Raw genomic sequence first — 16,463 nt, forward strand, 5'->3', positions numbered from 1 at the left:
TGTCAGCGACGGCCGATTGAGAGCTTTACATTCTTCCGGTCTATACCTACCAGCTACCTGCTATAAGTCACCGTTTATTAATTAAATGTTTGAATGAACAATTCAGTTATAGGATACACGTTGTTTGAATGAACAATTCAGTTATACCTAGGATTCACGTTTTTTGGTAAATCTACTCTGTCTATAGCTTTTCTTTGGATTCATTATTTCATTACATGAAGTATTATGATATGAACAGTTACTGAGGAGACCGTGTAGTGGTTGATAATGTGCTTTAAAGGTTCTATGAAATAAAACATGATAAAAAATGTAATAGTTTTTATTTAACAGATCATTATAATTTTAGTGACATGAGGAAGTTATCCGAAATGGAAACAACTGCGCGCGTCGGTCGACCGCGCCACCTGTCTATGCCTATTCGTTATTTAGTGTAACCGTTATTCTAAATTCTACAGAATGAATGAGAAGTATCGCTTACATATGTGGCTAACACATTTTATTTTTGCAAGTTATTCACTTTAAGATTACATTATAAATTTATACAAAAAAGGAACTACCAGTGCGTGTACTTATCTGGCATAACTTTCTACTTACAAATCTAAAACTATACGATCATTACTCTTTACATCCGTTCTACGTCTTTTTCAATATGTATAATATTACCGACACGCTTGTACGCTATTTGTGAACACTCACACCCGCGCAAACGCAATCATATTGGAATTATTGTCAATAATTTTGCATGTGTGCGGGCGTCAGGTTACATCGTTTACTCTTGCAGATTTCACAGTACGCGGGATCTCATAGAATATCGTTCAATGTTATTGTCGAGACTATACTAATATAGTCGATTTATTGCGTGTAAGTGAGCGGCCATAGCCAATGTAATTTCTTAATACTATGTCATATCACTAAAATATTTATATTATGGAAATTTTTGCATATACCTACATCTTACACTAAATTTACGCTTTCAATTAAATTATAAATTAATTCAATAAATAAATAGTATATATTAAAAACCGCTTCGGTCGTCGAACTTTACATAATATCTTGTTATTAAATCACTGACCACAATCTTAATGTTTCATATAACATTTTTTACCAAGAACAATACACATTCATCTTGCTATATTTTACAATTTGACATACATTATTTTTATTCGCAGTTCAAATAAAGCACAGTGAGGAATATCTAAATTTATAAAATAATAATTTAGATACATAATTATTAAAAAATTGCCAGGGTAATTTGTCGCCATCATCACAAATCAACAAATTAATTAACATCTTCAAATATATTTTTTTTGTCAAAACATTTCTTCCTTAAGGAAATTAAATTTAAGTGATTATAATATCGATTTACGAGATGATCATGTTCTACTCGTTGCCATAATGCTACATGAGTTCAATAAATAAGACAACAGAACATAATATTTACCCAGATACAAAATGGACGGATGTGCGAAACTAATGAGATTTTTGCCGAAACATACATACGGTTGATCTAAGGAACCAAAATAAAACTCTTAATCCAAGAGAGTGCAATCATTGTTTTTCACCAAATTTCAAATATCAAAAGTTCAGATGGCATCATCATTGATATAAATATACAACCTTTTTCACAATCAATGTAATCCACCGCACTACATAACTCACAGGACCTATGCTAATTTAACGACGACGAATTTCAGTCAGTTTCACGTAAACTACAGTCGATGTAAACAGTCTCATAACGTTGCGTTAGAATGTTTCACTAGCTTCTGTACAGTTTGGTAAGAGCGCGTATCTTGGAAACACATTTTCTAACTAGTTTGATGGCGCTCATAAGGCGCAGAACTGGGGCTACGGGCAGTCCATCGAGTTGGGGCTCGGCGGGCCGCCCATGACGCTGTAGGGCGGGCTGTGCGGCGGCAGCGACTGGATGGAGCCCATGGGCCCGTGGTACATGTCCATCTCGAGCGACGCGTCCGGCGAGCACTTGTCCGCCATCTTGTTCTCCTGCTTCGTCACCATGCGCCGCCACTTGGCGCGCGCGTTCTGGAACCAGACCTGCCGACAAAAAAAGGAGCGTTAATACCGGTAAAAACACCGCTATCGAAATTCGCCAGCAGAATGTAAAACCGTGGCACGGTTTTACATTCCCGTGCTACAAAAGGTAAACGTCGCATTGCGAAATGAGAAAAAATTCACTACTGAATTTAATGCGTCCATATAGCGTCTTCCATAATAAGCCGACGATTTCGGCGTAATGGCCTTCCGACTAGCGCGGCCTGGATGCGGAAGCCAGTTTCTTTTTTACGAATCTTAATTCCATTTTGTAAGACACGTTAAAGCGTGCTGGAGATATTCGACAATTGTCGTTTGCATTCCGAATGCAGATTTTATCTCTCATTAGCGAGGTTAATCTGTTGAGCGCTTGAGTGGTCCGCTTGGCGCGAAGGTCGCTGTCGCCACTCGCCTGCGTCGCCTGCTCCTTACCCCAGCTTGTAATAAGGCTCCCGTACATCTTTTTGCTAATTATTTCTTCTTCCATTTCTTGTATCTGCGCAAAGAACATGCGTCATGTATATGTACATATTATATGTATTTTAATTTTAACGAATAATTATGTTTCCAAAATATATTAAAAATAAAATACACATGCTGTTTTTCTTAAAAATTTGCTAATTTTCTTAAATAGGTAATACATTTTTATTCCTTTTGGCGCGTTATTTGAACGTGGAACGCTTCCAGAACGCGCGAATTCATGACCAATGGCGCGCAACTTTATCGATGCCCCGCCTCTCATGTCATGGCCGCTGCGAATGCCTAATGCCAAATTTAGATGATCATTCAATTACTCCTAGAAAATAAAACATGAGTCACACAAATATTTACACTAACAAATTAGCATTATTGTTAGCGGTGTGATCTTAAACAGTATTCATATTTACGCAACATATTATTTTACGTTAATTAGTACAGAAGGTACGGAAAAGCTGTCAGCCGCGTCAAAAAATAATCGTCAAAATGTGAGTCGATAGCAAATGAGAAATGGGCGAAAAGCGCAGGAGACGACGGGCGGGATTGATGATCCTACGTCCACACGTTGTCTCATGTCTGAGATAAGGGTCGCACGGTGGTCTACAAAATATTCGTGTTATGAATGACGTGACTTTATTTTTACTAACTTCCATTCATCGTTACAGTGGAGACTAAAATGCCCGACCTTTCTGAATGAAATTACAACCATAGAATACGTATCTATTAACTCCTCTTGAAGTTGATATTTTTGTACCTACTATCGAGTTAATTCGTTGCGTTTAAAAATAGAAAATTTTATCCTGTTTATAAATATATTCATAACTTTTCAATAGAGAATTACGCATCGGTGCAAATTAGGTAGTTTAAAAAACTCATAAGACTCTTATACTCATGAAATTATTATATTCTAAATGATCCTTGTTAAGTGTACAAAGTTTTAACCTGTCCGTGTAAAGTGGGTCAAAATCGAGTCAAAATGCGCGAGTTAAATACAAACATACCTACATGGAGTCAATAAAAGCGAATTAAAAAAAAAAACAAATTGATAGATACTGATAATATAAAACATTTTACAATTTAGAATATTAACTTCATTTTAGTCAAGTGTCATAAAATAATGAGCGTGCCGCCTACCCCTCGTTATTCTGACAGCGCTATCAATTACACGAATAAATCGAACAATGAGAAAAATCATGTAGGTAACGAAAAATGTTTTCTATTGTAAATTCTGGAGGAATATTGGAGATATCGTTCGCGAACAATAATAGCTGCAAGCGACAAGCGCTCGGCGTGTTGCGATATTTCATCAAATGAGAAGCCGAGCTTTATTATCCTTGCAATACTTTGTTCCATTCTGAAGCTGAGGCTGTAGTTGAATAACGTGACATATCATTTTAATGATATCTTGTAATGAGGCTACATTTTATTGTATTCAATTTTATGAATTCGAAATAACTCTTCCCATGCCATAGTCGATATCGATGTCGACAATTTTAGGATAATATATTATTTATATCGAAAAGTCAGCCAAATAGAAAGTACATATAGCGTTATTGTATTAATTATTCAACAAATAGTTTTCGTAAATATCTTGTAGCCCGATCACTATTCTTGCCAGTCGCTCGCTGGCAGACCCGTCGCGTCCCATCACACGATATCATTTATTATGCCGTGACGTTGTTACAAATGATATTTGAAAATAACTTTTCTTCACAAACTGTACGTCTCAATTTGCTCTAATATTGTAGTTGCTATAAAAAGTAGCGCATGTCAAGAGTACCTAATTTTTCAGACAATTCATGTGATTTGTATCACTTTGTATGGAGAGCCATATTTTATTGAATATTTTATCACACTAACTTTGATTGCTTTATTTCTTATAATCTAATAATAGCGTTGTTACATAATGGTAATGTACATATGCTAATGTCGTATACTCAAAAACGCCTGAGATAAACAATAGAGCAACGAAAATGAAGACTAAAAATCAAGTTAACTTTCAAACAATTCCTTAGTTATTACCTAAGGTTAATTACATTTATATTATGTTGATAACGTACCTAGGTATATGAACAATGGTAAATGTCAATTATTTGAAGGCCAGTGCATCTTTTTAATAACAACTTTTACCCGACCTTCTCAACAATATTTAAATTTACCTTATTTACCTATCTTCATTTTTACTGTAGGTACCCAATAAAATAAACAAGTTTTACGATTTGATGTGTCTAAAGCTAAGCGTCACGTCCCGTAACTAAAAGTAAAAGTCCCATACGTAATAAACTTCAATAAACAACTGAACAAAAACGTGATCAAAGACATTCAAACATTCCATATATGTGTAAATAAAACTGAAGAGATGTGATTAATAGTACCCACGTTTTCCTTATATAAATAATATTTGAATAAATTAGGAGGTAGACGCGCCACGTCCGCTCGGCGCGAGGACGCGCGACTAAATGACAAATGGTCGTCTTTTGAAATCGCGGCGGAAATTATCTGCCCAACCGAGCGTCTCAGGGCGATGCGTTCGTACTAATTACTAGAGCGTTTGATTGTGATCTCAATTCGTCACACTCAGATTTGACTCTTAATTTGTCGTCTTAAGGACACGATTTAATTGACTACACCCGTTTATTATTAACTCAAAATGTACTTAGAAAGTAAAATTATATGCGACCAAATGTCGAGGTGTGACCATCCGCTTCTAATTGCTGGGGTTGTGACGCCTTCTGAATCTTCAAGTTTATTTGTGTCGCCTTTTAAGAATAGTCGGTGTTTAAGCTAAACATATCTTTAAGTATATTTTTTAGACAGATAAGGGAATATTTCTTGTACATTAATTAAAATTCTTCTTTCCTTTTCAATACGAATAACAGAGGCATTGGTCTTTGAAAAAAAAAGTTACTTAAAATACTGAAACGACAACTTTTTTGAAACTTTAGTGTTGAACTTAAGAATAATTTAAAAACTGGTCATTCCTTAATCATTGTTTCAATATATGGAAATGTCAATAAAATTGATAGTTCGATTAAAAAACCCAGTAGCAATTACCGAGTACGCGTGGCTCGATGGCGCGGCGAGGTTGAACAAGAAAAGGCACTTTTTCAATCAACTAATTACGCAGCGCTTCTTGAACCCGGTTCATTTTTCAGTGAGAAAAAAAAAATACAAACGAAGCGAGTGACAAATCACGCAATTGCGAGAGCAACGGGAGAAATATGGCTCGGTTTGTTCTAAATGCGCCCGCGACGATGTTCGCTGACGCCGCGCGTAAGCGGGAGGCGGCGACCCAACATTATTATATTACGCGGACTCTCTGCACCTGTTTCATTGTTATTTATTCACATTATATTTATAATTACATTGACTGTCTGATATGCTGCTCTATGTCTATGGAGTTCTAGATTAGTAGAGCTTTGACGTATAACATAATGCTAAATTAAAAATGCAAAAGTTATTTCCTATCATAAAGTTTATCCATCAGAAAAGAGCAACAAACCTTTATCCTTTAATATCCTAGTACTAAAACAGGCTTAGTGCCGCAGCTTTGGGTACTAAATATTTCTAAGCGCAATTAGTATGCTCATAAATAGCGCTAGGTGAGAGATGTATCATCAGTCTCGTATTTATGCGAAACTCGAGCTTTTAAAATAACGTGCGCAGTTTTATTAACAGAAAATTTAAATAAGAATTTATTACGCTATTCATCTATTGCGAGTCAGTTCGAAATCTGCATTTACACGCGTCATATTTAATTTCCTATAAGAATTCTTATTGGAAATTATTAGTACTAGTTTACACTTTTTCTTCTCGTATTATAATAATTTTAATTGGTATTTATTCTAATTATACACAGTTTATAAAATTTACTTTGTTTTTTTCTCAACTACCCTCTGACAAGATTCCCTTTAAATATAAATAACCGGTATTTTCCGTTTTTAAAGTTAAGTTGACTCTACCAACTAATAAATAAAAAATATATAAGTAATCATTTATATGAAAGCAATAAGTCCAGACTGAGAGGTATCCAAGTTATAATTTCAAAAAGCAATATCTCTTTATATAATCTGAACTTTCGCTATTTGTAAAAAAACTCATCCGACGAGATGTCCTTTACGGGAGCGTTTATCCCAAAGTCAATGCGCGCAAAACGAAAAAATACTTATCTTAGCAGAATGGCGAGCGCAAATCGTGCGCTTTTTTTTCAGAAAAAAAATCTCGATCAATATTCGGAGGTCTTAGGGAGAGGGGTCCTTTGCCTTCGTATAATTGGTTGAGGGAAAATTTATGCGGCGCGCGCTATCTACATTCGGGCCCGCTCGGCTCGGCTCGGCCGACGATAAATACTGAGCCGCAAAGCCTACCGTTCGTGAGCATGTCCCCGGTTGATCCTTGCTCGCTTGGAACACGCGTGACAAAGGCCACCGATACAATTAACAGTTTTTCAGGCAAATCTACAACTTTCCTCGTTATCTCGATTCGTGTCCGAGCAATAAATTAATTAAAACATAAACGTTTGGTCTTCCACGAACATAAATTTTTAATCATAAATACTGAGAATTAACGACTGAACAGCAATTTATTTGAAGTGAGCTTTTAAATAAAACCAGCAGCTGCTAACAAACTTGAATTCTATTAAGCGGAAATTAGATGTGATTTAGTTTATTGGTAAACATAATTTTATTGCACCTGTATTCGATGACTTTACTTGCTTGTTGAAAATTTTAAAGATTTTAGAAAGGACCTTTATCTTGTATGCGTATAACAAGAGAACAGTGTTCCAATATAATTCTTTCGTAATGTACAAAAAAACGTTGTAATTACGAAAACAAAGGAGAACTCTTTGAAGAGGCCGTGCGAGATCCACATTAAAGGGCCGCTGCTTCAAATAAATTAAAAGCAATATAGAGCTCTAAAAGGTAAAGATACACCGAAGTGTGTTCAAGTTATTAGTACCTACGCGCTCCTTCCAACAGCGGGCAGATGTGCCAAGTGAAACCGTTGCCTTTGAAGCCGCTTCAAATGTATGACCCGTGTGTTCATGAGCAAATATTGACGTCATCAATCATTCGTATTCACAGATCTTCTGTTAATCCATCTCGTATACTTACTCTTTTCATCAACGGCAACCCAATCAAAACTTCTTTATTCCGTGTAGGCATACTATTAGGTACCTTTCCTATACCTTATATTTTCATAAATCCTACAATAAATAAACTAGTAGGGCGACATTCGTTAAACATTGATTACTTACCTCTTGCGCACTTGCCTAGAAAATATATGGCTATAAGAAAAAATCTTAATCAGAAAACGAAAAAATTAACACATGGTGCGAGTGACCCAAAGTGTCGGATAGAAGCGCAGATAACGCGGCTGCAGGGCACAGACCACAGTAAGTTGAAAGAGGAATAAGTATAAAAATAATTAAAACTTAACTGTTCGAGCCGATAACCTTGTGAGTACCCCACCTTCGTTTATCAAGATACGTGACACAATTCCACATACCGTCTCGACAATTTTGATGCCAGTAATCCGATCCCATTAACATATTCACCGTACACCATGTTTCTAAAGCTTGAACACAAAAAGTAGAATCTTAGTCTAATAAGATTATGAATTAGTATGGAAGTGGCGTTCGCATTGCATTAAATAATGATAGCGCGGTTCAACAAAGCCGTACAGGGATCGATACATTCAATTCGCAAGACTTATAGATAGCACTAACCAATCATAAATATTAGCAGTTATGTTTTAACACTGTCTTATGTTTTAGCAATATAACCTCTGCACGATATGAACTTGCATTTATTATTGATGTCATAGAGATACACATAGACATAGATTGGTGTGAAGAGATTGCTGATGCTAGAACATACGACAAAATAAATGCAGAAACTCGAATAATTACCTGCAGCACTCTTTTTGGCAGGCCGGTTTTCTGGCTGAGTTGCTTCAAGTCCTTCGCGTCTGGATTGTGGTTGATGGCAAAGTAGGACTTCATCGTTCTCAGTTGGTGGTGCTTGAAGCTGGTGCGCATGCGCTTCGTGCGCGAGGTCGCCCCCAGGGCACCCCCTCCCCGGAAACCCATCTCCAGGTAATCAGCGTTCAGATCTGGTATGAGAAGAGAATAGTCATGCTGCTAAATGATAAACATAACATCACATAAATGAAACATAGAATATACACACTATTTTAGGCACTTAAATCTAGACGTGTTTTATGGCATGTTTTTATAGTTATTATGAGTCATATATTTCTATAAATTATTATTAAAATTTATGCATATAAATAAAGCAATATAAGGTCAAGAAGTTGATATAAATAATGTTGAGATATACGACATAAGTAATTCGCGATGCAAATTCGCAATGATTTACAGTAAGATTATTACACTATTAACATTAATGTAGACATCATTGCAGACCATTGAATAGAATATGTTAATTTTTCTACACTTGTTCTTACCAGTATAAATATAAGAGTTTAAAAAAAGTAAGTTTCAAATTCACATCGATTTCAAAGTGGAACGTTAACAGTGCCGCTACTGCTAATGAGTAAGTTAAATAAAATCTTATTTTTTTGCCTTGAAGTGATTCGTCGTGTTTTTGGGTCGTAAATCGATTGAAACACGCAGCCAATTCATTGTTTTCATTTACAATTTCTCAGCTTCGCCGTGACGTATCCGTGACGGGAAAAGCACGCTGCCACATCGCGTCGCACGTTTAACGACCAATAAAAAGTGTTGCCAATAAATATTCCGAAACCGCGAGCATACCGCACGGGACATAGAAATGCAATGAGTATCATTGCATTGACATCTTTCTAAACCTCCATCGCCATAACGCTGCCCTATAAACGCGAAGCGAAACTGTTTTAATGAACTAAATTTAAACCGGCCGCGATAAGAGCGTATTCCGCAGCACAGTTAGAAAAGATCTAATGAATTCAAATCTCGTAGTGAGATACCAAATAAAACAAATAGAGATGAATGTAGGGTCACGATTACGTTAAAATAAATAGTAAAATTAGCAACGACGCCTCCGGTTCCGAGGTCTGAGCGCGAACAATTAGCGACGTAGGTAATTATGCAGGGATTCGTTGGAGCATTTTACTCAAGAGCTAATGGCGACCGATTCGCGTTAAATGGAACGCTTTAGACGTGCCGCTTGCGGTTACGCATACAATTGTTTTATGTTTACTTTCCGAATCGACGCACAAGGAAGTCGACATTCTCCCTAGGACTTTATATTTGTAATGCTATCGCTAAATGGCATCATATCGCATACAGAGATGATAAAAATGTTATATTTAAAGGATTTGTAAAGGTTAAATAATTATTAATTATAGATACCTTCTCTATCTCAGTAACGTATCTCTATCAAAGTTCACTGTTTACCTGGTAAAACGTACTAAAGAAGACATTAAAGATAAGAATGAGATATATAGAGTAAGATAGCGAAATGAGTACGAAGTTTTATGTACAAATTTACAAGATGATAACGTTCGTGCAAAAAAATGAGTTCAAAGTAATAAAGGTGATCCCACACCGATCGAAGTGCAGATGGGCCGCGCTGACGTAACGTTTGTATTTGCTCGACATGATTTACGCACCCACTGTCAGCGATAAAACCAGCCACCAAATTACCTAGATACATGGCTGCGTATGAAATGACCTTAATCATACGGACTTTAGAAAAGGCCAGGTGACCACAACAGTTCAATTAAAACTGGCCGAGGAAGACTCGCCCCGAGCGCTCGTGCATCGCCGCGGTGATACGGTCTCTCGGTGAGCAGAAAGGATTTGCATACAAGAGAATTTCCATGTTTTACTCGGAATACCTAGAAGTTGCTGAACCGAAAACTTCCCACTCATTATTATTAAAGATATAGCGGTTTGGAATATTTATAACGTGATGCGGCGTTTTTACACTGAAATGTGTGTATATTAATGGATTACCAATGTTAACATTTTTTTAGGGTCACGTCAAGACAGGGACATGGCAGACGTTGGACATCCTTCCTTTTTCTGTCCGAAACGGAATTTTAGCAAAAAAGATAAAAATCAAATCTCAAACGATGCACATTTGGTGATGGTTAAGCTTTTATCAACAAATAGAATCAGTACAGAAACGTTGCTTCCGATAAAAGAAGACATTATTAATAGATTGAGACACAAAACGTACCCTTGTAAAGGTAAGGCGTAAGGAAGGTAAAAAATTAACAAAAAAACAACGTTGGTTGTAAAAGATCACTGTGATCTCATAAATCGTACGCACCATTCATGTTTAAGGCCGGCAAAAAAATGGAGATTTCCTACACGATAGAGCCTCGTCCGGTGGCCACTAAATTCTTTTGGCACATAAAAAATAGGAAAATTAGACTATAATAATTTTAATTACATAATTATAATTCACTATTACATTATTTCTTAGTTTGATTCGTGCATAATGGTATTTTAATAGCGCTACAACGAAAAGTCTTAAAAAATATAGATATCTTTAATAGCTGTATAAGCTTTTGATAACCAAAATTTATAAATGTGAGATTTACGTAAATGGTAGCATATGTCGTTTCAGCAAGCAGCAGGGGGCGCTACCGGGGCGTCTAACTTATACCACGTACTACCTATACGCGGCGAACCAGCCAAGCGCCGCTCATATTTCATTTGTTATTACTACTTAAAACTGTGGAGTTATACTGCGATTGATATCAAAAGGAACATCAAAAACGGTGTATAATATTTTTCCAGTTTAGTGATGCCCATAGTATTCGAATTAATGTAACCGGCTCTCTGGTCGTAGACTTCTCTATTTTATAATCGTCTGATTGATGGCTGTGATTGAAATTGTTTACGACACTGAACCTATATCACTGATAAAATATCCAACATCAAAATAGGTATTTCATATTCCACGAATAGCGGTATAATAAACACATGAGTGATAAAATTAACAAAGGTTTACACAATACTTATGTTAACTATTGAAAGATGAAAGTGAGATTACATTTTATAGCTCATAGCTGTAGCAGCATTAAAAGACGATAAAACATTTAGCAATTTTATCGATAACAAATCACTACATCACTATTTTTATGACACCCCGCGTTTTTACCAGAACCTTTAATAGGCACACTGATATTAATGTACATTTTTATTTGGTGACATAAAATATGTAAGTTATAGTAATTGTTCGCTTAAATATTGTAATTGAATATTTATAAAGCTACTTTTATCATTTCCATAAAAATATGATTTAATTATAACATTAAAATGCGGTGTCGGTCGAGGAAAAGTCCGTTCATAAGGTCGTGTATTCCTATTAATAAAAATAACATCCTGATTTTAATGCCATAAACAAAATGTCGTTATTCTTAATTCGAGAAGGGTTTGAGTAATAAATAAGGCTTCAATATAAAGCTATTGGGTCGGTGTGCCACTGATACAGATGTCTTGTGAGAGATAGCGGCGTTTACTAAACGAAGTAACATGGATATCACATTAGCCGACTGACGGGTAGTGAGACCATAAGTGAAGGTATATTGTGAACCATTTTGTAGCTGTTTTTAAAACCGACGTAATGTTTTTAGGTAGCGGTGTATAACGACGCATCACCAGCGTTCAACATATTCATTTAAAAACTGATATATACTTGTGAAATAAACAACATTTAATTGTGATAAAATGCATCGCAACACGAAAACTTTTTCTGTATCCGCTTTATTAATACAAAATTTTACTCAAACTCTTTATGTATGCCACAGTTATAAATAAACAAAATGCTTCGTTTAACTTTCGTGACATCGTTATCTTTTATCAAGACAAAAACGAAGAGAAAAGATATAAAAGTATCCAAACAGCTTTTTGTTTCAGCAAAAATAAAGTGTTCTTTTTTTAAAACCCACTACCGTCGGCCATGGAACGCGAGCGTCGTATCTGTGTGATCGTTGGACGCTACTCGAAGTGTCCAAAGCCGAAAAGAAATTATAAAAAAATAAACTGGGTACATATTTTGGCAGGGAATAAATCACATTGGCTGTAGATTCGAGACGCAACCGAACTAAATTTATGGCGGTGCCGTAAGCAGGACGACTGGTAGAAAACTACTAAAAACAAAATAAAAACGAAAAGGTGATACCACGTGACCCCCGAAGCAGATGCGACAACTTCATTACGACATATAATTTACTTCGCTCCCGTTATTGAAGTAGGAATTGTTTTTTTTTTCCTTGTCCGCCCGTTATTAGGTAATTTATGGCCATACGCATCGAAATGTTGGGCCACGCTGACGGCTTCTTATTGATAGTGAATGGAAAATATAGGTGTAATCGTGACCGTAGCTTACCATTCATTGAAAATTAATGCTTTTGATTTGATTTGTAAGAAAATGTTTATGATATCAATTATAGCAATTTGAAAAAGCTAGTTAGTGGCAGAAATATGGGTATTTTAATTAAAAAAAATTATGTTGAACATATTTTATATAAATGAAAATCAATTTTATACTTTTTATTTTGAAGTGAAATTAGTAGGTATTGTTTATTTGTTTGTAAAGTTTACTTTTTATTTTTCGTTGAATTCATTAGGTAAGTGTACACTGTACACAATATATGTACTAAAAACACGGTAACACAGCTAATTAATGAAGAATTGATGAAATAATATCATGTTTATACAGATTTTATTATAGAATATATAAAAGAGAGAGATAATAAAGCATACGGAGAAAGACACATACCTAGAGACTAAAAACTGAATGAAATAAACTTCTAAGCTATCCAAAGCACCAACCGCTAGATCTAATCACGCAAATACATCATCAAAAATTGGAGCTTCACGTCAGACATATTCAATAATGTTTAGATAAAATAGATTATTTAGTGGAGTGGGTGCGGCTGGCACGCCCATCTGACGCCCTCGTCACGCGCGTAATGCGTGTGCACAACTTCATTGATCATTGAACAAATTGTATTCTATTACTAGCTGCGCTCCGCGGTTTCACCCGCGTGCCTCCGCTCCTGTTGGTTAGCATAATCTATATCTACTAATATTATAAAGCTGAAGAGTTTGTTTGTTTGTTTGAACGCGCTAATCTCGGGGACTACCTACTGGTCCGATAAGAAAAATTATTTCGATGTTAGATAGCCCATTCATCGAGGAAGGCTTTATTAGGCTATCATCACGCTAAGACCAATAGAACCGGAGTACTGCGGGTAAAACCGCGGAGCACATAGCCTTCCTCGACAAATAGACTACCTAACACGGAATAGTAACCGTAAAGATTTTTTCAAATCGTACTAGGTTCCTGAGATTAGGGCGTACAAACAAACTCTCCATCTTTATAATATTAGTATATAGACTGCGGGTTACACTTGTAGATAAGACTGCGGTCCAATGGAACCGAACTTTTTGACCTATGACTTTAGAACAATTTTAAGTAATTTAGTGTCAAGGGCATAATTAATTTTAGAATTTTAGATTATTAGTAGTTTTTTGGGTAATATTCTTTTTTATACTGTGATTTAACACGTACTAAGGAATTCACTTAAAAATGTTCAAATTCAAATCAATCAAACAGTTTAAAAATGGACGCCGACGACCACTAAAACAATTGATGTTGCGGAAACTATATTTTACTAATCAAAATCTATTAACTCCGTATTACTAAAACTTCCTAAAACAGCAATACTAGTTATATATTTTTGTTTATAAATAGCATTATGATAACTCATAAGTTATCATTATTTTTATACATAACCGAGTTTTAGTGTATACTATCTATCTACACGTGTCTAATGGAAACAAATACAAGATTATTATTCTATCTTATCATATTCAATAATAATTCTATTTGGAATTTCAATTCACGAGCGTTCATGTTTTATTTTTAGCTAGAATAATTTTATATGCGTATACGGTCAAAGACATTACCATATTACATATTGTATGTTGTATAATTATACCACGCTATTATAGACTGTAGGTACTTATAGGTAATATAGGTACATATATATTTAAAATAACAACATACTGGAACAATACAAAAACTCACAAATTTAAAGGCAAATATCGCAAATACTTTGAATTAGCGTAAAGAGGCATATTACAATAAAGAGAAATAATTTTAAGGCGTGCCGAATGGTAAAAAGTACAATTTTAGACTTAATTTAAGTGCTCCTTACTTGGGAAGTTGCGGCCGTGGCGGGGGAGTCCAGAACATTGCGCCTTTCACTGGTTATGCAACCAGACGTTCCCTTATAATTGATATGGCGGCCATGAGGGGACAGAAAAAGCTTTACCGGATTCGCAAAAATGGCCACCCCAGCAAAAACCAACCTGACCAAATTCGTGACTTGCGCCGCTTACGTGAAACATCTCGCCACGACGAGTGTCGCGTAAAATAATTAGTACCTATAGTCAACATAGCGATACGTGTACCTAATACCTTCATTTAAATTATTTCACCTTATCACCTATTAGCATCTGCATGATCATATAGCATTATTGCTACTTCACTACATAGTATAAAACAAAGTCGCTTTCTCTGTCCCTATGTTCCTATTTCCCTTTGTATACTTAAATCTTTAAAACTACGCAACGGATTTTGATGCGGTTTTTTTTAACCCATTGAGCCCCGAGCGGCCCGATCGGGCCACGACACAATAGATTTTCTATTGTGTCTATGATTCCGGGGGCTGGGTTATTAGATAGAAGGATTCAAGAGGAAGGTTTTAGTATATAATTTATTAGGTTTTAGACAAAGCGGGCGAAGCCGCGGGCGGTAAGCTAGTAATCGATAAAATCAAGCACTTACACAATTTAACTATTAGGTAGGTAAGTATGTGACAGTAAACTCGAGATTAGCAAGATAGGTAACTAATGATTAATATTCAAACATTAATCTATATTCGTATTTGGATATTTAAATTCATATTTGGAATTTTATAATTTTATAAATAGGTTTTTTGGTATTTGGGCAAGAGAAATGATGGATCGAAAAATACATTTTCCAATCTTTTTTTTGAAAATCTATCTAATAATGAATGTCTCTATGCTCATTGCTCACCGCATAATACATTAAGATTCAGAAAACATCGTGCATAAATTCTCTTGTAATTCAGTGGGATAATCATCTGTATAGCCGCCACTATCTCATTAATCAGGAAGATAATTGCATCATGTACATGTACCTACTCACTGCAGATTACCTGAGGTGTATTTAATTAAATGACGTGGCATGATCCATTATTCAGTTTTCGGTAGCGATTATTATTATCTTCATATCGTTATGAAATATACCCATAGTTCATTAAAGTCCTCGTTAATTCATCGTCTATACAAGGGCGGACAAAAAATTGTCCCGCCCCATCCGGAGTAAGATTAATGCGTGTTCATGAAACTAGAATCGAACCTCATATTTTGGTTTCGAATTGCTTAGGGTGTAATTCTAGATGGTAACTTACAGTTTTATCAATTTATTTTCAAACGTTTTCTCTATAAGTACCCTTTATAAAGAAGCGCATATATGGTGTTACTTGCAATGCTTACATTATCGTTAGAAAATTAAACTATTTTATAAAGTTTCCTATACCCAAAAATAACATGATAGAGCATAGCATAAATATTTTAGCTTATTTGTAAAATGCTAATATCTATATTATCTGTTAAATAATAAAATAAAAATTGAAAATAGCTACAGAATTAGGTACTCAAGAAAATATTCTATTCCGATTTGTGCTCCTTGCCGTTAAACAATGTTACGTATGAATTTAATCGTTAAAAACAAAACAATTCCTAAATAAATCATCGTATATTCCTGCAAATCACAAAAAACAATGATGTTTTGTGCAAATTAAATTAGAATAACTACCAATAGGTATGTGGCTAATTTAGTAAACATTTAGGCATTCCAATAAAAACAGGTAGCATATTACAC

At 35.3% G+C, this 16,463-nt stretch overlaps 1 protein-coding gene across 2 annotated transcripts in view; it reads right to left on the reverse strand.

Moving 5' to 3' along the window:
• Positions 1–303: 303 nt before the first annotated feature.
• Positions 304–16,463, reverse strand: part of LOC123705266 (protein apterous-like) — a 55,789-nt gene continuing 39,629 nt past the window's right edge. The window contains exons 5-6 of one of the 2 annotated variants that reach the window (XM_045653975.1): positions 8,438–8,640; positions 304–2,052 (exon numbers count right to left, since the gene is read on the reverse strand). In XM_045653975.1, coding sequence (XP_045509931.1) covers positions 1,846–2,052; positions 8,438–8,640 — 410 coding nt within the window. In that variant the 3' untranslated portion in view covers positions 304–1,845. The remainder of the gene's footprint in view (positions 2,053–8,437; positions 8,641–16,463) is intronic. The other variant, XM_045653976.1, reaches the window with a different exon arrangement.

Source organism: Colias croceus, chromosome Z (genome assembly GCF_905220415.1).
Source record: "Colias croceus chromosome Z, ilColCroc2.1".
NCBI lineage: Eukaryota > Metazoa > Arthropoda > Insecta > Lepidoptera > Pieridae > Colias > Colias croceus.